Source organism: Aethalodelphis obliquidens, unplaced genomic scaffold, assembly GCF_003676395.1.
Source record: "Aethalodelphis obliquidens isolate GAN/ISIS:26980383/991018 unplaced genomic scaffold, ASM367639v1 scaffold26, whole genome shotgun sequence".
Lineage (NCBI taxonomy): Eukaryota > Metazoa > Chordata > Mammalia > Artiodactyla > Delphinidae > Aethalodelphis > Aethalodelphis obliquidens.
In genome coordinates, this window is record NW_020837970.1 from 20,635,595 (window position 1) to 20,661,811 (window position 26,217).

Consider the following 26,217-nt stretch of genomic DNA (forward strand, 5'->3'; position numbering starts at 1 on the left):
TTGGAGGAATTACACTTTCCAATTTCAACACTTACTACAAAACCACAATAATCAAAACAGTGTGGTGCTGCCATAAAGACAGGCATATAGGTCAATGAAATATAATTGAGAGTCCAGAAATAAGTCCATATATCTATAGTCAATTGATTTTCAACAAGGAATGGGGAGTGACTGCTTAATACAAGCAATGTATCTAAAATATTTGTCGAACTATTATAACTAGTTTTATTTCCTCAATTTAATCAACCTGTATGATGTACTTCTTTTTACATTAAAGTTATTAATTGTGCACCAATATGAAACAGAAATTAATTTCAATGAATGCACCTAATCATAATTGCAGCTGGTGGCAACTTTAGTAGAATACACTAACAGAAGAGATCTCACCAGTATTCTTGGATACCCAAATGGGAAATCCAACAGTGAGTTAAATTTCCTGAGCTAGCTAGTATTGAATCTAAAAAGTGAGCTGTTTCTATATAAAAAGTTAGGCCTAGAATCAGGATGGTCAGAAAAATTAAAAATAGTTAAAAGAATTAAAAGGTAGATCAGTAGACCTACTCATAGGCATGATCTCGATTGAAAAGTCTTGGAGTTGAGCTGTCCACTTCCATGAAGTCCCTGCCTCTGGACTACGCTGCAGGGGGCACGGGCTTGGTCCCTGGTTGGGGAACTAAGATCTCGCATGCCTCACAGCAAGACTGAATGACTTTGGCTAATTTATTTTAATAATAACAAAACTAGTAATACAATACAATGAGGAAAGTGGACTCTCTGTTGAGAATAATACACATCAATCTATAAAGCTTTCATCAGTCATTTATAGCATCAAGTGTCTTTATGATTGTTCCCAATAGAAACAGGTATTTAAACTTAGAAACAAAAATTGTTCATTAATTTGTGTACAGCTATTGTTTCAGTTGTAGGTGAACATGAAAATGCCTATTCTCAAACTAAAAAGTACATAGTCCGTGAACATATTTATATTAATATCAAAACTGAACTTCTGATGTGTCAGATTTTAATTTCTTTTCATCATGGTTATGGAAAACAAAAGAATTTTCTCACTATGTTGAATTAAATAAAATATGGAAATTAGCAACAACCCAAAAAACCTATTATTCCTCCTTTCATGAGAAGAAGCAAATCTCTGTGGTTCACCAGTGACCATCTGGGAAACGTCAAAGTCAGTTTAGATAGGAAAGACTCTTGTCCTTTTTTTAATTGTGGTAAAATATATATAACATGAAGTCTACCATTTTAGCCTTTTTTAAGGGTTCAATTAAATGGCGTTAAGTGCATTCACAATGTTTTATAATCATCAATCACTATCCCAAAGACTTAATATTTCATTATCTTGAATTTTGGAAAGGCAATCTCAAAAAAGTTGTTAGAACAGATTAGCCACAAGAGCAAGGAATAAGTTGTTATCTTGGTTACCTTATTAAACAGAATGATAATAATGTATTTAAAATAAACATAATAAAAGTTTACATGATAATCATTAAGAATTTTAGTCCTTCCTGAAGTGAAGAAACCTTGTTGCTTTATTTTAAAAAACCCTAGGAGCATAGTAAGAGGCAGCATAGAAACACACAAGAAAGGTAGATTTTTGAGAATTGAGAGTATGCACATAGGTGAGACAAAATGAAATTTTGTTGTCTGAGTAGAGTATGCAGAGGACAAAGATTATTATTTATTTCTTCATATCTAGAACAAACTGTATATTCCAGGCCATAATATTTCTTTAGCTATAAGTCCCCTTTTCTTATCATATTAAAATTTTTTTTATCCTAACATTATTATGTGAATACACTTAAAGATTTAGTCATACCCTACAATGTTGGATGACAATATTATTTAAAGTTTAAATTTTCAACTTAAAAATATAATTAATTTTATTAAATGTTGTGAGATAGTATATATCACATTGGCTTTGCTATTTTATATTAAGCCCTATGTGAGATAACGACTTTCCAAAACAAACAAAAGCTAGGGGAGTTCATCACTAGTCTTGCCTTACAAGAAATGTTAAAAGAATTCTTCAAGCTAAAACAAAAAGATGCTAATTAGTAACATGAAAACATATGGAAATATACAACACACTGGTATAGTAAAATGCAGAATACTCTAATACTGTAGTATGGTGGTGTGTTAAGAAAATTAACTCTAGTATAAAGGTTAAAGGACAAACAGATTAAAATAGTTAAAGAATACACAATATAAAGAGATGTAAATTTTGACATCAAAAACATAAACGGGGAGTGGGGAGTAAAAGGGTAGAGTTTTTGTACGTGATCAAAGTTAAATTGTTATCAGCATAAAATAGACTGTTATAACTGCTTTGGGAGAGATCCCAGGTGTCGCCTTACTTGCTGCAAGTGATAAATCCTTCTTTCTCCTGCAAATTAAAAAAAAAAAAAGACTGCTATAAGATGCTTTATGTAAGCTGCATGGTAACCACTAAGCGGAAAACCTACAGTAGATTCAGAGAAGATAAAGAGAAGGGAATCAAAGCATACCACTATGGAAAATCATCAGTTCACAAAGGAAGGCAGCAAAAGAGGAAGAAAGGAAAAAGAGTAAAGCAAAATAGCCAGAAAACAATGAGCAAGATTGCATTAGCAAGTCCCCACCCTTCGACAATCATTCTAAATGCAAATGAATTGAATTCTCTAACCCAAAGATATAAAGTGGGTGGATGGTTAAAAACAAGGCCCAACTACAAGAGACTTACTTCAGCTTTAAGGATACACATAGGCTCAAAGTGAAGGGATGGAAAAAGATATTCCATGGGTAGTTATCCTTATATCAGACAAACAGACTTTAAGCCAAAAACACTAACAAGAGACAAAGACAATCGTTATATAATGATAAGTGGGTCAGTTCATCAAGGAGATACAATGATTATAAATATACATGCTCCCAACATCAGGGCACCTTAATATATTAAGCAAATACTAACAGATTTGAAGGGAGAAATAGACAGCAATACAATAACAATCAAGGTTTCCAATACTCTCCTTTCAACAATGGATAGACCATCCAGAGAGAAAATCAACAAAGAAATATTGGACTTGAACCATACTCTAAACCAAATAGACCTAACAAACGTATACAGAACCTTCCACCCAACAACAGCAGAATACACATTCTTCTCAAGTGCACATGGAACATTCTCCAAGATAGATCATATGATAAGTCACAAAACAAATCATGGCAAATTTAAGAATATTGAAATAATACCAAGCATCTTTTCCAACCACAATGGAATAAAACTGGAAATAATTCAAAACAGGGAAGATGGAATATTCACAAATATGTGGCAATTAAACAACACACTCCTGAACAACCAACAGGTCAAAGAAGAAATCAAAAGGGAAATTAAAAAAAAAAATCTTGAAAGAAACAAAAATGGAACCACAACATATCAAAACCTATATGATGCTGCAAAAGCAGTTCTAAGAGGGGCATTCACAGCAATAAACACCTACATCAAGAAAAAAGAAAGATCTCAAATAAACAACCTAACCTTATACAACAAGGAACTAGAAAAAAAGAACAAAATAAGCCCAAAGTTAGCAGAAGGAAATAAGAAAAATCAGAGCAGAAATAAATGAAACCAAGACCAGAAACACAATAGAAAAGATTAATGAAACTAAGAGCTGGGTGTTTTTTTTTTTTTTAAGATAAAATGGACAAACTCTTAGCTAGACTAAGAAAAAAAGGAGAGAAGACTCAAATAAATAAAATCTGAAATGAAATAGGAGACAGGGAATTCCCTGGTGGTCCAGTAGTTAGGACTTGGCACTTTCACTGCTGGGGCCCAGGTTCCATCCCTGGTCAGGGAACTAAGATCCTACAAGCTGCATGGCACTGCCAAAAAAATAAAAAAGAGGAGACATTACAATTGATACCACAGAAATACAAAGGACCATAAGACACTACTGTGAAAAATAAGATGCCAACAAGTTGGATAACCTAGAAGAAATGGATAAATTCCTAGAAACATACAAACCACCGTGACTGAATCATGAAGAAATAGAAATTCTGAACAGACAAATAATGACCAATAATGAGTAAAGAGGTAGAATCAGTAAACAAAAACCTCCCAACAAATTAAAGCCCAGAACCAGAAGAATTCACAACTGAACTCTACCAAACATTTAAAGAAGAATTAATGCCAATCCTTCTCAAACTCTTCCAAAAAACTGAAGAGGAAAGAGCACTCCCAAACTCATTTTACATGGCCAACATTACCCTGATACCTAAACCAGATGAGGACACTATAAGAAAAACAAATTACAAACCCATATCCCTGCTGAACATGGATATCAACATTCTGAACAAAATACTAGCAAACTGGATTCAACAGTATATCGAAAGTAACATAGGGAATTCCCGGGTGGTCCAGTGGTTAGGACTCGGCACTTTCACTGTCATGGGCCCAGGTTCGATCCCTGGTCAGGGAACAAAGATCCCAAAAGCCACATGCGATCAAAAAAAAGAAAAAGAAAAACAAAACACAACAACAAAGTAACATACACTGTAGTCAAGTGGGATTTATCCCTGGGATTCAAGGATGGTTCAACATACACAAATCAAAAATATCCAGTTAGGGTTAGGGTTAGGGTTAACAAAACGAAGGATAAAAATCATATAATCATTTCAATAGATGCAGAAAAAGTATATGATAAAATACAACATCCTTTCATGATAAAAATGCTCAACAAATTGGGTATAGAAGGAACATGACTCAACTTAATAAAGGCCATATATGACAAGCCCATAGCTAACATCAAACTCAGTGGTGAAAGGTGAAAAACTTTTCATCTAAGATCAGGAGCAAGACAAGATGTCCACTCTCACCACTCCTACTCAACATCATACTGGAAGTCCTAAGCCAGAACAATCAGGAAAAAAAAAAAAGAAAGAAAGAAATAAAAGGCATTCAAATAGGAAAGGAAGAAGTAAAACTCTTTGTTTGCAGATGATATGATCTCATATATAGGCATAACTTGGAGATAAGTGGGTTCAGCTCCAGATTCACAATAAATCAAGTCACATGAATATTTTTGTTTCCCAGTGCATATAAAAGTTATGTTTACACTATATTGTAGTCTATTAAGTGTACAGTAGCATTATGCCTAAAAAAGCCATATACATACCTTAATTTTAAAATACTTTATTCCTAAAAAAGGCCAACAATCGAGTCTTCAAGTCATAGTAGTAACATCAAAGATCACTGACCACAGGTCACCATAACACATGTAATAATAATTTAAAAGTTTGAAATACTGCAAGAATTACCAAAATGGGACACAGAGACACAAAATGAACAAATGCTGTTGGAAAAATGGCGCCAATAGACTTGCTGAAAGCAGGGTTGCCACAAACCTTTAATTTGTAAAAAACATAATATCTGTGAAGCTCAATAAAGAGAAGCACAATGGGCTTCCCTAGTGGTGCAGTGGTTGAGAGTCCACTGCAGGGGGACGCGGGTTCGTGCCCCGGTCCGGGAGGATCCCACATGCCGTGGAGCGGCTGGGCCCGTGAGCCATGTCCGCTGAGCCTGCGCGTCCGGAGCCTGTGCTCCGCAACGGGAGAGGCCACAACAGTGAGAGGCCCGCGTACTGCAAAAAAAAAAACAAAGAGAAGTACAATAAAACCAAGTATGACTGTACAGAATATTTTGAAGATTCCACCAAAAAACCGTTAGAACTTATAAACAAAGTCAGTAAAGTTGCAGGATGCAAAGTCAACCTACAGAAATCAGTTGCTTTTCTACACACTAACATCAAACAATCTGAGAAGAAAATAAGGAACACAATCCCATTCACAATAGCATCAAAAACAATAGAATACCTAGGAATAAATGTAACCAAGGAGATGAAAGAGCTTTACACTGAAAGCTCTAAGACTTTGATGAAAGAAATTGAAGAAGACACAAACAAATTGAAAGATATCCCATGTACATGGATCAGAAGAATTAATATTTTTTAATGTCCATGCTACCCAAAGCCACCTATAGATTCAGTGCAATCTTTATCAAAATTCCAGTGGCATTTTCCATAGAAATAAACAATCCTGGGACTTCCCTGATGGTCCAGTGGTAAAGAATCCGCTTTCCAATGCAGGGGACACAAGTTTGAAGCCTGGTTGGGGAACTAAGATCCCACATGCCACAGGGCAACTAAGCCCGTGTGCCACAACTACTGAGCTTGCACGCCTCAACAAGACAGCCCGCAAACTATAGAACCCATGGACCCTGGAACCTGCGTGCCACAACTACAGAGCGCACACACCCTGGAGCCCACATGCCACAACTAGAGAGAGAAAACCCACACACCACAACTAGAGAGAAGCCCACATGCCACAACTAGGGAAAAGCCTGTGGACTGTAATGAAGAACCCACACGCCATAACAAAAAAGATCCCACATGCCGCAACTAAGACCCGATGCAGCCAAAAAAAAAATCCTAAAACACACACAAACACACACGCACACATGCCCACACACAAAACACAAAAAAGCCAAAGCAATCTCGAGAAAGATGAACAAAGCTGGAGGCATCACAATTCCTGGTTTCAAACTATATCAAAAAGCTATAATAATCAAAACAGTATGGTACCAGCATAAAAGCAGACACATAGACCAATGGAACAGAATTAAGAGCCCAGAAATAAACCCTCACATATCTGGTCAACTAATATTTGACAAAGGAGCCAAGAATTCTCAATGGGGAAATGATAGTCTCTTCAATAAATAGTGTTGGGAAAACTGGATAACTACATACAGGAGAATGGAATTGGACCCCTATTTACACCATTCACAAAAATTAACTCAATACTGGTTAAAAATGTAAACATGGGGGCTTCCCTGGTGGCGCAGTGGTTGAGAGTCCGCCTACCGATGCAGGGGACACGGGTTCGTGCCCCGGTCCGGGAAGATCCCACATGCCACGGAGCGGCTGGGCCCGTGAGCCATGGCCACTGAGCCTGTGCGTCCGGAGCCTGTGCTTCGCAACGGGAGAGGCCACAACAGTGAGAGGCCCGCAAACCGCAAAAAAAAAAAAAAAAAAAGTAAACATAAGAACTGAAACCATAAAACTTCTGGAAAAAAACAGGGGGAATGCTCCTTGACATTTGTCTCAGCAATTATTTTTTTGATGTAACACAATAAACACAAGTAACAAAAGCAAAAATAAACTAGTGAGACTACTGCACAGTGAAAGAAACAACGAATGAAAAGACAACCTACAGAATGCGAGAAAATATTTGCAAATCATATATCTGATATTTTGGTTAAAATACAAAGAACTCATACAACTCAATATCCAAAAAACGAACAATATGATTTTAAAATGGGCAGAGAAACTGAATAGACATTTTTCCAAAGAAGACATACAAGTGGCCAACAGGTCATGAAAAGGTGCTTGACATCAATAGTCATCAGGGAAATGTAAATCAAAACCACAATGAGCTATCACCTCACACCTGTTAGAATGTCTATCACTAAAAATACAAGAGATAACAAGCGTTGACTAGCTTGTGGAGAAAAGAAAACAACTGTGCACTGTTGGTGAGAATGTAAATTGGTGCGGCCACTAAGGAAAACAGTATGGACGTTCCTCAAAAAATTAAAAATTGAGCTACTATATGACACAGCAATCCCACTTCTGGGTATATACCCAAAAGAAATTAAAACTGGATCTTGAAGAGATATCTGCACTCCTATGTTCATTGCAGCATTATTCACAATAGCCATTATTCACAATAGCCAAGACAACCTGTGTCTGTCAAACAGATGAATGGATAAAGATGTGATATATACATACAATGGAATATTATTTAGCCATGAGAAATAAGGAAATCCTGCATTTGTGACAACATGAAGTGGACCTTGAGGGCATTATGCTAAGTGAAATAAGTCAAACAAGGAAACACAAATACTGAAATATATCACATATATGAGGAATTTTAAAAAGCTAAACTCATAGAAACAGAGAGTAGAGTGGTGCTTACCAGGGGGTTGGGGGTGAGGGAAATGGGGAGATGTTGATCAAGGGTACAAATTTTCAGTTATAAGATGAATAAGTTCTGGGGATCTACTGTAGAGCATGGTGATTATAGGTAATAATACTGTATTATATACTTGAAAGTTGCTAAGAGAGTAGATCTTAAATGTTCTTACCAGAAGAAACAAATGTTGATTATGTGATGTGATGGAAATGTTAGCTAATGCTATGTGGTAATGATTTTACAAAATATAAGTGTATTAAATCAACACATTGTACATCTTAAACTTATACTATAGGTCAGTTATATCTCAATAAAGCTGGAGAAAAAGGTTAAGCTTTATAAAGGATAACTGTATTTGTATGTAGCCAAAGGATAAGAAAAAGCTATCATCTTAACTCCATACATTTGTTCTCACTGTCCTATAAGTTCTAATTTCCTTAGGTTATTTTATACTTAAAAATTAATAATTAATAACTTTCAAGAGCTCAAAGTCAGAGATCTTAAAAACTAAATTTTAGTTTAATTTAAAAACAATCAATATTAATATAAAAAATTAACAGAAAAAAGACATTTTAGCATTTACATAGAAAGCTCAAGTTTCGATTTAAACAATTTACAGTACTGTCTGAAGTTACAAAAGTCTATCTTTTTATGAAAACATTAGTTATCATTTAATTTAGTTGAACACATAGGTTTACAATTTTATTTTATTTTATTTTTTAACATCTTTATTGGAGTATAATTGCTTTACAATGGTGTGTTAGTTTCTGCTTTATAACAAAGTGAATCAGCTATACATATACATATATCCCCATATCTCCTCCCTCTTGCGTCTCCCTCCCACCCTCCCTATCCCACCCCTCTAGGTGGTCACAAAGTACCGAGCTGGTCTCCCTGTGCCATGCGGCTGCTTCCCACTAGCTATCTATTTTACGTTTGGTAGTGTATATATGTCCATGCCACTCTCTCACTTGGTCTACAATTTTATAAATAATAATGAAAGCAATATTAGCTTATCTGACCAGTAAATCTAGTATAGGAAACTTAAGAGATTCGAACTACAGTTATTAGGCTTTCTCTGAGAAATTAAAACCTTTGCATCACCTAGAATAGTGCAAGAGTTTCTAAAATTGTGATAAAATCAGGGTTAAGTCATATTATCAAACCAGACTAATTTCCGAGGATTCATTTTAACTAGAAATACTGCTTTATTTTTTCCTTTTATGGTAATATTCCAATTATTAAATTACTTAAGTTGGTTAAAAGCTCTGAGTGACCTGTATTGGTTTTTACCTTTCAACTTAGTAACCAAGGCCATTAACTTAATTCAATTATTCCTTTTTTTTCCCTTAGGAGTTCAGTTTCAGCTAGACACACACACACACACACACACACACACACCCAAAAAAAAAGTCTTCAAAGAATCAGCATATTTAAAACACTATAAGTTAAAATCATCTCTTTCTTTTAGAAATTCTTGAGTTTCCTTATTTTAAATTCACACAAGTCCTTAGCAGATAGCACAGAGACCTTACAGATTCTAAGGAACCTTACAGTAACCTGATTTAGTAGTTTTCTCTTCTTTTAATGTTAGATTTGTCTAAATGGATATTCCTAAAGTGTACAAAAAATGAAAACCTTTATCACCAACAAAAAGACTGACTATTGTAGACTGAGTTTTTGTTTTCCTTTTTGCTCTAAAACATTGGGGAGGTATAAACTCATAAAATTTAAAAATTCCCCAAAGTTCCCTGAAATGGCCACTGTAACTCAAACTTTCTTTAATAAAAAACTGTTATTTTGGGCTTCCCTGGTGGCGCAGTGGTTGACAGTCTGCCCCCCTATGCAGGGGACACGGGTTCGTGCCCCGGTCCAGGAAGATCCCACATGCCGTGGAGCAGCTGGGCCCGTGAGCCATGGCCGCTGAGCTTGCGCGTCCGGAGCCTGTGCTCTGCAGCGGGGGAGGCCACAACAGTGAGAGGCCCGCGTACCGCAAAAAAAAAAACAAAAAAAAACAAAAAAAAAACTGTTATTTTACCAAATGGGCTCAGGAATTAAGGTTACAAACAGAGAAACAATAGGAAGCAAGAATTCAACGAGGAGGAGTTTGAGGTTAGATGCTGACACACCCAAATAGATAAGAGAAGAAAATACCATGATTATAACAAGGTATGGAGGTTTGAACCAAGCACACAGCTGGGCTGTACCGCACTGATGCAGAGACCTCTGACTACACTTCCAGCAGCCACCATGTTATCCTACAGCAAGCCTGTGGAGGAGGAAATACCACACTCTTGCCACCAAGGCATTCCTTTCCTCCAGACAAGACATGGAATGCCCCGCACTATATGTCCCCACGTCTGATGGACCTACAACCATAAGGATTGCTAGATTTAGCAAATAAAAATATAGGATGCCCAGTTAAATTTATATTGCAGATAAACAATAAATTTTTTTAAATATAAGTATGACTCCAAAGTTATTAGAGTTCTCGAGGGCCAGTTTGGAAAGAGACTTATTAGGTCTGTGCCTCTATCTGTTCCTTAAAAAAGATGCTCCCTTGTAACAATCAGAACAAAAATTACCAAGGAATGGGGGAAAAAATCATTTGACAAGTCAATTAAAAGTCATAGAAGAGGGACTTCCCTGGTGGCACAGTGGTTAAGAATCTGCCTGCCAATGCAGGGGACATGGGTTCGAGCCCTGGTTCAGGAAAATCCCACATGCCACAGAGCAGCTACGCCCGTGAGCCACAACTACTGAGCCCTCGAGCCACAACTACTGAAGCCCACACACCTAGAGCCCATGCTCCATAACAGAGAAGCCACTGGAATAAGAAGCCTGCGCACCACAACAAAAGTAGCCCAATCCTGCGCGCAGCAACAAAGACCCAACGCGGCCAAAAATAAATAAATAAAATAAATAAATTTTTTAAAAAAGTAATAAAAGACAAACAGGTTTAGTAAAGGATTGCCTAATGCTCTCCAAAGTATTAACCAAGAGAGGAACCATGGATATCCTAGGATATCCTAGTATAACAAAATACAGCAATGAGAACTCAACAGAAATACCTGAAGTTCAATATTGTCCTTGAGACATACCCAGCAGCAAACTGGAAGAAGGCCACACAACAGTTCAGAATTGAGCGCTTAAGATTTGAGGGTCCTGTGGGGTTGCCATGATGTGGGGTCTTTATTTTGATGAAACTTCCAAACTATTAAAAATAAGGAGATCAGCTAAAAGAGAAAGCTGAGTTTATTAAACCTGACGAGCAATAGACACACACGTTCATTTGGAAATACAGTCTTTCCCAAATAATTCTTCAGCCGGGCTTCTATCTATTACACTGAATATGCAGAGAGAATTCTGATTGGCTCTAACAGAAGGGGGAAAGATCCTGATTGGCTCTTACACCGAATAGCAACAGCTTCAACAGTCTATAAGACTGGTTTACTCTGGCCTCCTGGTCCCTGATGTGCTTTGTTAAATTGAGATATATGCAATATGTATACCATAATATTCACCCTTTAAAGTGGGCAATTCAGTGGCTTTTACTATATTCACAAAGTTGTGCAGCCATCACTGCTAATTCCAGAGTGTTTTCCTCACCCAAAAAGAAACCCTGTACCCATTGGCAGTCACTCCCCATTCCTCCCTCTCCTTAACCCCAGGCAACCACTAATCTGCTTTCTGTCTCCATAGATTTGCCTACTCTGGATATTTCATATAAATTGTATCGTTTAATATGTGACCTGCATATAATGTGTGGTCTGGCTTCTTTCACTTAGCCTAATGTTTTCAAGGCACATTCATGTTACAGCACGCATTACTGCTTCATTCCTTTTTATGGCTGAATAATATGGATATATCACATTTTGTTATCCTTTCATAAATGATTAACATGTGGATTGTTTCCACTCTTTTGGCTACTATGTATAACACTGTTACGAACATTCATGTGCAAGTTTTTGTGTGATATTTTGTGTAATATTTTCACAACATTCATGTGAAAATTTTTGAGAATGTTAGGCATAACTAAGAATGGAATTTCTGGGTCATAACTATGTTTAACCTTTTTTTTTTTTTTTTTTTTTTTATGTTTAACCTTTTGAAGAACTGTTTTCCAAAGCAGCCACAACATTGTACATTTCCACAGCAATATATGAGTGTTTCTTTTTATGGACACTTAAGTATATCATGCTTCCTTAAAAAGACACTCAGAAGCCTCCAAAATGAGGCAAGCACAGATTATTCAGGAGAACTTCCAAGGGGAATAACTGAATTCCTCTTCATGCATACTCTGCCAACTACAATTCCTACAGTGGGAACAGTACAGCTAAAAAACATTTAAAGCTTGTCTCTGACCTACCAGAAGTCATATAGGACCCCATTGCTCTGAAAGCCCACAAAGTACTCTAAATCCATTAACGAGAGTTGTCATGAACAATCATATAGCCCGTGATTTCCTCTAGTCCACCAAGTCAACATTGCTACAACTATGTAAATACAACAGGGCAAACAGAAAAAGCAACCTGACTCTATAAAATAGGCCCAGTTGGATTCTGGGACATGTTTTGATTGCATGTATTAAATAATCTAGGTCCTTGGCTTCCAGACCTATCAAAAGACTAATAGTCACTTCGATCCTGATAATTACCTATGTTACAATACGTACCAATACAGACTATCCAGAATCTAAGTACCATTGGGGCCCTACTAGTAGGGCAGCCATTGTCACAACAGATGGTCCAATAACTCATCCTACAACAGAAACATAAAAGATTAATCTTGGTTCAATTATAGACTACATTCAGTGGATGGCCTTCTTAATCAGCAAATTGATCTTAATCAGCAAAACCTTAGCAATGATGAAAATCTGGATATAATGTATGAATGTCCTGAGACTTAACTTTGTTCTTTTTATTATTATTATTTTTTATTTTATTTTTTTGGCTGCATTGTCTTCGTTGCTGCATGTGAGCTTTTCTCTGGTTGTGGTGAGTGGGGGCCACTCTTTGTTGTGGTGCATGGGCTTTTCATTGTTGTGGCTTCTCTTGTTGCGGAGCACAGGTTCTAGGCTCACAGGCTTCAGTAGTTGTGGCACGTGGGCTCAGTAGTTGTGCCTCTTGGGCTCTAGAGTGCAGGCTCAGTAGTTACGGTGCACATGCTTAGTTGCTCTGCGGCATGTGCGATCTTCCTGGACCAGGGCTCAAACCCGTGTCTCCTGCATTGGCAGACGGATTCTTAACCACTGCGCCACCAGGGAAGCCCTAACTTTGCCTGTTCTTGACCTAAAAGGAGGATGGAGAAAGAGCAGCTCCTGACAGCTGGAACTGATCTGGTGCTCACAGCTGGACCACAGTATTATTACAGGCTGTTCTGACGCTCATAGGCCATTTTGTTCTCCCCTTCTCTGGTTCTTTTCAGAACACCAGCTCCACACAGGTTATTCTGAGAAGATGATAAAAATGAAACTCTTCATAGAGACAGAAGTAGAATGGCTGCAGGAAGGAGAAAATAGGGAGTTATTGCTTAATGAGTACAGCGCTATGGATATGGATGGTGGTGATGATTGCCTAACATTGTGAATGAATTTAATACCACTGAACTGTACACTTAAAATGGTTAAGATGGTAAATTTTATATGATGTATATTTTACCAACATTTTTTAAACTTATTTTTAATATTTATTTATTTGGTTGCACCAGGTCTTAGTTGTGGCAGGCGGACTCCTTAGTTGCGGCATGTATGTAGGATCTAATTCCCTGACCAGGGATCAAACCCAGGGCCCCTGCATTGGGAGCGCAGAGTCTTACCCACTGTGCCACCAGGGAGGTCCCTTATCAATGTTTTTTAAAATTTATTTATTTATTTATCTATTTATCTATTTATTTATTTTGGCTGCTGTTGGGTTTTCGTTGCTGCATGCGGGCTTTCTCTAGTTGCAGCAAGCAGGGGCTACTCTTTGTTGCGGTGCTCAGGCTTCTCATTGTGGTGGCTTCTCTTGTTGCGGAGCACGAGCTCTAGATGCGTGGGCTTCATTAGTTGCAGCATGCAGGCTCAGTAGTTGTGGTGCACGGGCTTAGTTGCTCCGTGGCATGTGGGATCTTCCCAGACCAGGGCTCGAACCCGTGTCCCCTGCATTGGCAGGCGGATTCTTAACCACTGTGTCACCAGGGAAGCCCTCAATGGTTTTTAAACAGAAAAAAACAAGGCTAGTTTATAATTTTGTCTGAGCACAAATAAAAGCAAGGTCACAATGCTACCCACCAAACACCTTATCATAGAATTGTCCCCACTTTCTGACAATGTCCAACCTAGAGCTAACCCTCCCCTGTATCACTCAGCCAAAGCCCAAATCATTTAAGTTCTTTCTGACATCCTCTTATTGAGACCCCTACAGTTCCCCATGGTGTGTGTTTTACCTTACTGCGATGAATAAGAAACCTAGCTTGTTTAACTACAGGTGTGTTCTTAGTGGTCTCTGACTGAAGGGCATTGACAACATATATAAATTATATTTCTAAAAAGCAATGAACGATACAAGTTATTTCTGTTATTCCCTTCATTTTTATAAAACAAGTTTTCTTGAACCACACCCAGGTTAAGAAATAGAACTTTAGGCTCCCTGACTTCAGACTATACTACAAAGCTACAGTAATCAAGACAGTATGGTACTGGCACAAAAACAGAAATATAGATCAATGGAAAAAGATAGAAAGCCCAGAGATAAACCCACGCACATATGGTCACCTTATCTTTGATAAAGGAGGCAAGAATATACAGTGGAAAAAAAACAGCCTCTTCAATAAGTGGTGCTGGGAAAACTGGACAGGTACATTTAAAAGTATGAAATTAGAACACTCCCTAACACCATACACAAAAATAAACTCAAAATGGATTAAAGACCTAAATGTAAGGCCAGACACTATCAAACTCTTAGAGGAAAACATAGGCAGAACACTCTATGACATAAATCACAGCAAGATCCTTTTTGACCCCCCTCCTAGAGAAATCGAAATAAAAACAAAAATAAACAAATGGGACCTAATGAAACTTAAAAGCTTTTACACAGCAAAGGAAACCATAAACACGACCAAAAGACAACCCTCAGAATGGGAGAAAATATTTGCAAATGAAGTAACTGACAAAGGATTAATCTCCAAAATTTACAAGCAGCTCATGCAGCTCAATAACAAAAAACAACCAACCCAATCCAAAAATGGGCAGAAGACCTAAATAGAAATTTCTCCAAAGAAGATATACAGATGGCCAATAAACACATGAAAGAATGCTCAACATCATTAATCATTAGAGAAATGCAAATCAAAACTACAATGAGATATCATCTCACACCAGTCAGAATGGCCATCATCAAAAAATCTAGAAACAGTAAATGCTGGAGAGGGTATAGAGAAAAGGGAACACTCTTGCACTGTTGGTGGGAATGTAAATTGATACAGCCACTATGGAGAACAGTATGGAGGTTCCCTCTTCCATTCAGCATGTTTCTTCATCCACTGTATTACTGCAAATTGACAGCTGGATCCAGAGGCTCGGCCAGACTCTGGTTCAGTCCCTTTGGCAATACCGTGGGCAGTGTTGGCTTCTTTTATCATGAGGCACATATCTGGTTTTCTCCCTTTTTATGATGCTGGTGTTTGTTGGATGCAATGCCCAGATCCATTCATTTAGTGGTGGATACAAAATAGTGGCATTCCAATTCTATTATTTCTTTTTCATTTATTAATTGGAATACTTTCATTAAGAGATGCTTCTTCTTATGTTCTATTTGGTTATCTGTAAGTATAGTTCACATAGGGAAGGTAGAATGAATGCTTGCTTCTTTGCCTTTGTTTTTCATTTTTTAAGGTAGTGAATTGGTTTTTCTGAAGATGAACAACTAATTTAAATATATGTGTGTGTATATATATATATATTATATATATATAAACTCATGGATTCAAAGGTATTTGATAGGTTTTAATCAATGGCAATTATTATTATTGACAGTCAAGTTGTCCTATCTTTGGCCTCTTGGAGCCTCTACAGTTGGGCTCCTGAATGGCTTGATCCACTCCTGGTGGTGTTTGTGGCTTCTTTGATATCTTGTATGAGCAACTGTTCCAGGCTCATCTTTTTTTTTTTTTTTTTTTTTTTTTTTGCAGTACACAGGCCTCTCACTGTTGTGGCCTCTCCCATTGCGGAGCACAGGCTCCGGACGTGCAGGCTCAGCGGCCATGGCTCACGGGCCCAGCCACTCCGCGGCATGTGGGATCTTCCCGGACCGGTGCACGAACCCACATCCCCTGCATCGGCAGGCGGACTCTCAACCACTGCGCCACCAGGGAAGCCCCCAGGCTCATCTTTTATATTTACTGCCCCAGTTCTGTAACCAGCATTTCTCCAAGAAGCCCTGGATGGTAATCTAGGCATTAGGGATGCTCACTGCTGTGAGTTGGTCATTGTTTCTAACTTTTAGAAAAATATATACATAATATATATTATATATAATATAATAATATACAATACATGTCATATATATATATATATATATATATATATATATATATACACACAACATATTTTTTAACTCAAACTTTGATATGTTACATGTGTACCTCTTTTTTTCCACGCCAAAGATTCTGGTTCTCAAGGATAGAAGGGATGATGAATTAGAATACTCTCATTATTAGTTGCTCTTTGTTTTAACCCACATTACTCTATAGTCTCAAAATAAAAATACTAATATTACCATTACCAATATGATTAGTGAGAACAGTTCCATAAATTGTTTTGCATATGCTGTCCCCATTCCTCCCTTTTTTTTAGAATAAAGATTGGCATACTTTTTTTTTTTTACTGTTTTAACTATTTTAAACTGCATAATTCAGCAAGTTTTAGTATATTCACAAATTTATATAACCATCACCAGATCTTATTCCAGAATATTTTCACCACCCCTAAAAGAAGCCCTGCACCTTCCATTCTCCCTGCCCATAACCTCTGTCATCCACTAACCTGCTTTCTGTCTCTCCGGATTTGCATGCCCTAGACATTTCATATAAATGGAAGCATACAACATGTAGTGTTTTGTGTCTGGCTTCTTTCACTTAGCATGATGTTTTCAAAGCTCATCTATGTTATAGCATATAATACAAGTTATTTTTTAAGTCAGTACAGGAATGATTGGATGCCGAATTCCTCATCTTCCTATATAAACAGGGTTGCTCCAGCTGACTTCAGCTCCTTCCTTGCAGAGGCCTGAAACTCTTGGTGAGTGGGAACTATCCACTCCTGCCAGAAAGCACAGTGCATGAATGGCAATTCCTGGCCACTGCACAATGCTTCAGGAGGAAAGGTGGGCTGTGGTCACAGTGCATCTCTCCTCAGTCCCTTAGCCAGACTAGCTCCTGACTATGTAGGTCCAGCCTCTGCCCCGACTTGGCACCACTACTCTGCCATCCCAGGTGGAGAGGGATGATCTCAATGTGGAAATCTGGGCAACAGTCGGCCTATGGGGCCTGATAATCAAACACTTTGTTCTCCATCTGTGACCAGTTCTGCGTTCTAATAGGGGTGCAGGACCTGAACCGGGCATGGCTAGTGAGGAGCAGACCATGACTTCTGAGCTGAGAACCTTTCCCCTCCCCCACACCATGACCAGAGTCCACCCGTTGGACCTGAGCATCTAATGCTGTGAGACCCAAATGAGTCTGCCTCCCATCCTCCAAGGAGGGCCCCACACAGGTATCCCCAAGACCTAGTAACCTTTCCCAGCACCCACTCCCCCCGCTCCCACCCAGCCCCCTCTGGCTCTGGGCTTCACCCTCCTGTATGTATCTGTCTGGTAGAGACCTGATCACAATGAATTGGGTGATGTTTTAATGAGTTAGTTCCCCCGACTAGCTTGGGAAGCTCTTGAAGGAACCGTGTCTTATTCACTTTATCTCCCCCCGTGCCTGGTCCAGAGAATGTTCTTCATCAATGTGTGATCACTTAGAGAAGGAGGAACGCAGTGAAGTGATAGAGTCTTGTGCCCCAGCCAGACCGTGAGCTGCCTGAGAGCAGCAGCTTCACCTCTCCACCGCCTCCTCCTCCCCTTCGTCCTCCCACAGTAAAACCCAACATGAGATTGGGCTCAGAGTGGGCACATAGATGAGTGATGGCTTCACTCAAGATTTTAAAACTCTCCACCTATACGACTTTTGGATAATATCTTTATTTAGCTCAGGTAGATGCTTCCCACACATTTCTGGATACTTGGGTTAGAATTTTTTCCATAGCACTCAATAAACTGTTCTTAAGCTCTCATATATGGTAAATGCAAACATACAAGTACAATACAGGCTAAAATAAAAAGGCCCTTGCATACAAGCATTTTTAAAAGACGTTTTAACACAGGGCATAGGGAAAGGAGACCCAGTAGAAGGTGACTGAATTACTACCCCTTCCCTCCTGACCTGGTCCTGGTGCCTGGATTTGGGCACTCCCTCTGCTCTCTGCTCCCCTTAAACACAAGTCCCCAGCCCATCCTGGACAGGAACAGGGACCTTGCAAGGCCAGGAGGCAGACCTGTTGCTGCCTGCAGAGAGGAAGGCGATCTCCCAGGCACAGTGTCCCAGACCCTAGTGGTCAGATTGCTCAGCCTTGTATAAGCGGGGAGACCACCACTGTGTCGGTATCCTGGACTGCCTCTCCCTTTCACTCTTTTTTTTACCCCCTAATAAATTTATTTATTTATTTTTGGCTACTGTGGGTCTTCGTTGCTACGCGCAGGCTTTCTTTAGTTATGGCGAGTGGGGGCTACTCTTCGTTGCGGTGCGCGGGCTTCTCACTGCGGCGGCTTCTCTTGTTGCGGAGCACGGGCTCTAGGCATGGGGGCTTCAGTAGTTGCAGGACGCGGGCTCAGTAGTTGTGGCTCATGGGCTCTAGAGTGCAGGCTCAGTAGCTGTGGTGCACGGGGTTAGTTGCTCTGTGGCATGTGGGATCTTCCTGGACCAGGGATCGAACCCGTGTCTCCTGCATTGGCAGGCGGATTCTTAACAACTGCGCCACCAGGGAAATCCCTCCCCTTCACTCTTGACGGCTCCCAATTGTCAAAGAGATTGGACAGGCCCTGGTGTTGCCTGCTCTAAATGTTTCTCAAGCCAGTCAGCCTGAACAGAGAGCCAGCCAGCTGGTGAGCCCAGGGGCTTCCAGAGAGCTCTTTAGAGGTTTCCAGAGGCCTGAGGACCCCCTATCCCTTCCAGGCCTCCTAGCTTAAGCACAACTTCGGAAGGGCTCCATCAGCTCCTGTGTGACCCCTGTTGTGTCCACTGTCTGTGGTCAGTGCACAGAAGGACAAGTCCAGGGTAGGGGGCAGGTATAATCTCTCAGGTTTGCCCACAGCTCAGACAGCAAAAAGTCAGCCAGACAATATCTGTGCGTTTAGGCCAAAGTTTAGACTCCCTGGGTCAGCCCCCTGGCCTGGCTGCCCAGACAGGCCAGTAGAGAGTCTAGGCTGCAGGGCTCTCCGTCCCCTAAGAGCGCATGTGCACCTGGAAGTGCTCACAGGGGGCATGCTTCATGGTCAGCCCGTAAATGGGGGTCATGTCCACCTTCACACCCGGGGTCACACGGAATTCCACCTGCTGCAGGAGGATGGCCAGGAAGAGAAAGACCTCCCCGCGGGCGATGGTCTCACCGATGCACTTCCGCTTGCCCAAACCGAAAAGAATCACCTTCTCACTGAGAGCTTTGTTAATGGTGCCACCAGCGGTGAGAAACCGTTCTGGCCAGAAGGCAGATGGATTATCCCACAGCTTCCTGTAATTGAAGAGAGGCAGCTGAAGTAGCAGCTTGGGGGCTCAGAACCATCAGGTGGGTTGAGCCCCAGCTCAAAAGAATAGGGTTTAGGCAAGTAGCTCAGGGACAGGAGAGTCTGAAGCTTAGGAGAGAGTGAAGCTTCCCCTGCCCCCTCTCAACTTACTGGTCATGGTTGCTCTGCCACTGGTTTACAAAGACACAGCGCCCCTTGGGGATGTAAAAGCCATTCAGACTTGTGTCTCTTGTGGTACTGGGGAGGGGGGAAGCTCAGTTAGGCTCAGGGCCACAAGGAGATCCCCCTGCCTCCCATACCGTGTCCCTCCCGCTACCCTGATCAGGTACATGAACTGGAGTAAGGCCCAGCAACAGACAGCAGCGGACCCGTGGAGCCTCACCTGTGGGGGATGGTGAAGGGCACGAAAGAGGAATGTCGGAAGGTCTCCAGAATGAACGCCTCCAAATAGGGCAGCTGGGGTCTGTCAGAGAGCCGGGGCTGCCGTGCGCTGCCAATCACTGTGTCTGCAGAACAGAAAGGATCAGACAGATGAGGCAGCCACTCAGACCTTGGCCGGACCTCCTGCCTTGAGCACACTGAAGGAAGCCACCACCTACCCAGCTCCTCCTGAATCTTTTTCTGCACCCTGGGGCTTGTCACCAGGTACATGAGGCTCCAGGAGATGGCGGTTGTGACTGTGTCAAACCCTGGCCAGGGGAGAATAGAGGGCAAAGTTAGGTGGTTGGTGGGTCAGGACAGCTGGGAAGAGGAAGGGCACAACGGGGTAGCTCATACCAGCTCCAAAGAGGTCCATGACGACATTAACGATCTTCTCATCTGACACCTGGATATTGGCATTCTCGTCCAGTCTCTTGTCCTGACAGTGCTCAATCAGGCTGTCTGTGATGTCCCGAATGTGGCCCTGGGTAGGGAAGGCCCACGGGTGAGCAAGATCCCAAAGCCAGACTTGCCTCTCATCCAGGCCTGGTCCCTTCCCATCCCTATAGCATCTTCCTTCAGCAGGTGACTGCTCCATGCCCGAGGCCACCATTGCAGCTTCTCTTGCCTCTCCAAAGCTGTCTCCTGACTCAGGATACTAGCAGCCCCAACTCGAGGGACACCTGACACAGAGTCCAGTACCATCATCATCTGGACATGATTTTTACCCTTTTCTCTCCCATGAGGCCGGAAGACCAACTCTTTAACTCTTTCTGGTCCCCACAATAACTGGCCTAGGGTCCTGCATGGACAGGCTATTCAGTAAATATTGCTGTCTGATGGAAAGATAGAAGGGCTGGTCAAGAAAAAGTTCTATCTCCCTGCCAAGGATGGAGTCCCCTCCACTACTGGCTTCAAAATCCCAGGGTGAAGGCCTGCGAGAGCCTGCCAAACCCTACGCTGCTCCAGTTATCTCTGACCTCCTGACCCCTGACCCTACCCACTCCCTACCACTCATCTGCCCCTCCCCAGCCTGTACCTTCTCAAACGTTTTATAGTGTTCCTTGAGCATCTTCTGCATGAAAATGTAGAACCTCTGATTCAAGTCCTTGAAGACATCCAGGGCAGTGTTGGGCAGGTAACGGAGGATAGGGATGAAGTCGGCTAGGTTCCCAGAGGCAGCCACCTCCCCGAACTCATTACTCAGAGTGAGTATGCTAAGCAGCTCTTGGCTCTCATGGTCATAGCGTCGGCCAAAGCACATGGCACAGATGACATTGGCCACTGACACCACTACATACCTGTAGGGGTCAAAGCGCCCAGACTCTGCCATCAGCTCCTGGAACTTGCTGATGAGGTGCTTGGCCTCCTTGCTCACATGCTCTTCCAGGTAACAGGAGGATGAGGAAGCCGGGTCTGAGGCAACGGAGAAGGAGTTGAGAGCATTCTGGGCCAGGCGTCGCCGGGCAGCCCACACTGGTCCAGAGTCTGGGTTGAAGGTCATACTCTGGCCATCAGCGACTAAGGTGAAGCTGTAGAGGTCAGGCCGGCCCTTGAAATCATCACCCTGCCGCACCAGGGCCTGCCGGATGGTGTCCAGGCCGCTGAGCACCAGCACGGGTGTGCAGCCAATGCGGATCTGCAGCACGTCTCCATAGCGCTGGCTCAGCCGCGACAGGGCCAAGTGTGGGCTCTTCCCCAAGGTCAGCACGTGCCCGATCAGGGGCCAGCTCCAGGGCCCTGGTGGACTCTTCAGGCCTTTAGGGACCCGAGGCTGCCAGGCCCTGACCACCCAGAATACCAGGCAGAAGGTGGCAGAGGCCAGGAGAAGCTCTGTGGCCGAGATGGGGATGGAGAGTCCAAACACAGAGAACATGATCGGTGTAGAGATTCCAAGGTGGCCGCTGAGAGGTGGGATAGGAGGGAAAGATCAAGACATCAGATGGGGAGCTGGGAGGAGCCAGTGTCCTAAAGTGTCAGCACACTGGTCAAAGAAATGGAAAACCTCATCCAGAACTGTTCACTGGACATGAAGGGGAAGAGGAGGTAGGAGAAGCTGTTTGTTGAGCTGCTACTGTGTGCCAAGAATTTTAGTTATTCTTCATTCAGTCCTGGCCACAGCCTATGTGGTAGACTGCAGTGAGGCTCAGAGAAGGTATGTAACTTGCCCAAGGTCACACAGCCAGGACGTATAGGATTCAAATCCCAATCCAAATTTGCCTAATTCCAGAGCACTTCCTCTTAACCGCTGCACCAATCTAAACATCAGCCTGTGATTTCCATAGAGCACCTATACTATTACTTACTTCGTATTTTTCTAAAATCAACTTTAAATCCACACAGTTAGCAGCATTCCAAACCATAATATCTGTGTGCAAGTACAGGGTTTTTTTTCCCCTAACATATATTAAAATAAACACATAATCGATGTGTATCACCCAATTCCCCTTGAGTACTACCCATCCAACTAGCGAAAACACTGTCAGAGAGCAACGGATCATCCACTCCTTCAGCCTTGTTTCACATTTGGGGAAACTCACCTCCAGAGGAGGCACTGACTTGGCTAAAGCCACCCAGCACTCAGACAGAGCCAGGACTCAGACCTCTTAGGGAAAGTTCCCCGGGAAGTTTCCAGCTCCTGTCATAGGCACTTCCCTTGGAAGAGTGGTCAGATCAGTCGATGAAAAGGGATTTTCCCAGAACGCTCAGTTCTCTATTGCTCAAACCCAGGGTCTAGGGAATCCTGCCAGACTCTGGGACAGGGTGGGGCAGGGACAGGGGACTGCCCCCTTACTTACTGTCTAAGCCACTCTGCCCTCATCCCCAGCTCTCTGAGTTCAACTGACCCACGGTTTAAAAGCAGCTGGAGGCCAGCTAGATTGAGGCTCCCCGTCACAGAATTCCAGGCCAGGGTTTTCACTGGGCTCAATTCTCAATGAATGAATAGTCTGGGCCTCCCCCATTTGCCAGTCACAAGAGAGCTGTGAATAAATGGAAGGCTCCCACCAGGCAAAGGCTGCAAGAAAACTCCAGACTGGAATCTGGGAAACTAGGAATGGAGCTGAGTTTAACAGAGGCTGAGACAATACTTTCTCTCTAGGTTCGGTCTAGAAAGGGTGTGCAAATTCATGGCCTACTCTCTTCGAGGCATGGGGCTCGGACTGGGACATCTTACTGGTGCCCTGGACCGGTGGTCAGGACACCCAGTGTTCCAGGCTCTATGATGTGGCCTTGGATTAGTCGGTTCATTTTACCCTTCTCACCTCCAGTCACATTACCTGAGAGAGGGAGTGCAACATGATCTCTGATTCAGGGTGCCCAGCTGATCTCAGAGAAGAGAAAACCCAGATCTGACCTGGGGAAACTCACAGTCTGACTAGTGAGGTTTCCCCACAGAAGAGCCAGCCAAGATGGGGAGGTTATATGGTTCCTACCTCAACTACTATAGCCATCTGTCTAGCGAGGCTTCCTGGAGGAGCTGAATCCCAAAGCACACGTTAGTCCCAGTTCCTTGAGTGAACTGGGGATACTGCTAGGCCTTGGTGTGCCATGGTTTTCTCTTCTGCACAGTGGGTGCCCCAAAGACCTCTAGCCTTCATAAGATGGTAGGAGGCCAATCGTCTGATCAATTCTCCTTTGATTTGGATATGTTAAAGTTTTGTTGAGAAGGAGGTTAGAGAGCAGATTAGCAAAGTTCCAAGAGCAAAATTACAGTGTGTTAAAGTGTGGGGGGAAAATTAGTCTTATTTTTTCCCTACGTGGGATACAACACTGTGAAATTCAATCTTCAACTGAAGGCCCAGCAATTCTCCTAAAACACAGTTCTTTGTTTCTTTCCTTAACAAGGTTTAAGCTAGTGTTAATAAATTAAAAAGAGAAATTGCTTTTCTGTCCACTTCAGCTTTGTTTTATGCCCAGTTCATATTGTTGTCTCTGTTGTAATTCATACTTTTATACCATTTCTGATGTGTAAAATTGGTTGTCTTGTAAATATCTTATAAAGAGTTCAATGGTAAATAAACTATTGTGGCTGTTAATTTTGAAAACAAAAAAGATGGTAGGAGGCCAAGAGAGGTGTGACTGCTGAGTTTTCAGGGTCAAGCTCTCTGCAGCGGGCAGTCTCTCACATTGACTGCCCCCAGCAGAGGACAGAGAAGACAGTCAGTCAATGGAACAGGGTAGGCCTCTCGGCAGTGCCCAGGACTTCCACTCAGACCAGCCTCCCATGTCGGGCCAGCACACCTCAGCCCTGACAAGCTATGCCTTGGGAGGGTGTCTCCAGCCAGGGGTAGCTTTTAGATAAGTCAGGGTACAGCTAGTAAGAACCCAACCTGCCCCCTCCATCTACCCTGACCACCCAGGAGAAGCCCCCCTCACACAGCCTGAAGGAGGGCTGCACTGACTCACCTGTGTCCTTATGCCAGCCTCCCAGGTGACCCTCATGGGGAAGCCCCAAGGCATTCATGGAGTCAGTGGGAGATGGAGCTGGAGCCTGGGTCCTGGAGCCCTGAGAGGGGAGCATCTGCATCTAGAGTTCTGATACTAGTCGTGGGACCTCGGGCAAGTCCTGCCCTTCCTCAGGCTTCAGTTTCCCCACTTAGTGAGGAAGTTAGACTGCCTCCTCACTAAGGACACTCTTAGCCTCCTTTTTTTGAGGTGCTACACCAGAAAGACCTTGAGGAATCAAAATTTTCCTTTGGGGGGAGGGAAGGGACAACCCAGAAGCCCCCAGCACTCACCTGCGTCTGCGGGGGGGCGGGGGTGCAGAGCTGAGCTGGGAAGAGTGGTCCCTGGAGTCAGGGACCCCCCGAAGAAGATCAGGGAAGGCTCCAAGGAACTGTCACCTTCAGGGTGAGCGTGAAGGCACTGCCACCTTTATAGGCGGCCTTCGCGTGTGGCCACGCCTCCTGGAGCGCTGGGATGGGGCGGGGGTGGGGGGGGTGCGGCTGGCGAATGGTCGCTCTAGGATGGAGAGAGGAGTGGGGAGACGGGACGCAAGGGGATAGGTAAGAACACACTATGGGATGCCTCAACCAAGTGCCGGCACTTAAAGGGGTGTACCTGGGACCCCCAGTTCCGAGGTACCCCATGGATAGGGCAGAGCCCAGCTGAGAAGGTTTGGGGGAAGTAGTCCCATGATAGCCCGAAAGAGGGTATGGGGGTGCTCTATCCCCGGGCACGGGGACCCCTCTCCCTCATTTTTGCACCCACTGAAATTTGGGGGTGCAATTGCTTCCTCCTCACTACTAGCGGATGGGAGCCAGGCAGGCAGGGAGGGGCGGAGCTGCGGGTGATGACATCCTAACCCGGGTTATTGAGTCCATGCTCGCGTGAGAAGCACGACGACCCCAGCCCCGAGGTCACCGGGGCCGGAAGACCAGAGGCGCCGATGGGCTGGCCCCTTCCCCCAGAGCCCTCCACCCCCGCAACCCCAGAGCCCGGACGACTAGCAGAAGTCAGCGTTCCCTGACGGAGGGGCGGGAAGGGATGGAGAAAGTGCAGTATCGCCGAGCGCGCACTAGCGGGGACACGTTGAGGCGCCTCTAGGGCCACTTTGGAATGCTGCAAACCAAGGGTACTTCCAGTCAGAACCCACGGGCCCTCGAAGTTCCCAGGGTTGCTAGCGCTTTGGCATGGCAGAGAAATCGGGCAGCGAGTGGATCTCCTGGTGGCCGAGAAAAGGGTTAGAGGGAGGCCCTTGGGCGGGCAAGAGAGGGGGCCCAGGGACTAAAGAGGGGGGCGCCCGGCGCACATGCATCCCCAGGCTAGCGTGCATGAGTCTGGCACATCCCTCCAGGGGGCAGAGGTCACGCGGTCCATCCCGGCCCCACCTGGCTAGGGGCGCGGTGCCCAGAAGTTGCGTGAGAAGGACCCGGAGGCCCGCGCAGCCACCCAGCCGCCCAACTCCCGGGCCCGGCTCGGTCCCAGCACAGTCACGCGAGCGCGGGCGGAC

The 26,217-nt window shown here is 43.1% G+C and overlaps 1 protein-coding gene across 2 annotated transcripts; it reads right to left on the bottom strand.

Annotated features, from left to right (window-relative positions):
- Positions 1 to 18,226: 18,226 nt before the first annotated feature.
- On the bottom strand, positions 18,227 to 25,117 carry LOC113629245 (cytochrome P450 1A1). 2 transcript variants are annotated; one of them, XM_027123613.1, is made up of 7 exons: positions 25,004 to 25,117; positions 21,304 to 22,168; positions 20,622 to 20,748; positions 20,444 to 20,533; positions 20,227 to 20,350; positions 19,995 to 20,081; positions 18,227 to 19,831 (listed from the first exon to the last, which is right to left on the bottom strand). In XM_027123613.1, the coding sequence occupies exons 2-7, from the start codon at positions 22,138 to 22,140 to the stop codon at positions 19,546 to 19,548; spliced, it is 1,551 nt and encodes a 516-aa protein (XP_026979414.1). In that variant the 5' UTR covers positions 22,141 to 22,168; positions 25,004 to 25,117; the 3' UTR covers positions 18,227 to 19,545. The 2 variants fall into 2 exon arrangements, with proteins under 2 accessions (XP_026979414.1, XP_026979415.1); XM_027123614.1 differs by having other exon boundaries at positions 19,004 to 19,831; positions 21,304 to 21,680; positions 25,004 to 25,083.
- Between the last annotated feature and the right edge of the window lie 1,100 nt (positions 25,118 to 26,217).

Excerpts from the sequence above, each read along its gene's own strand:
- LOC113629245 (XM_027123613.1), bottom strand. The coding sequence starts at position 22,140 with ATGTTCTCTGTGTTTGGACTCTCCATCCCCATCTCGGCCACAGAGCTT. Across the intron at positions 20,749-21,303 it reads ACTATAAAACGTTTGAGAAG|GGCCACATTCGGGACATCAC; the intron begins GTACAGGCTGGG and ends TTCCCTACCCAG. Across the intron at positions 19,832-19,994 it reads TGGCAGAGCAACCATGACCA|GAAGCTGTGGGATAATCCAT; the intron begins GTAAGTTGAGAG and ends CTTCAATTACAG.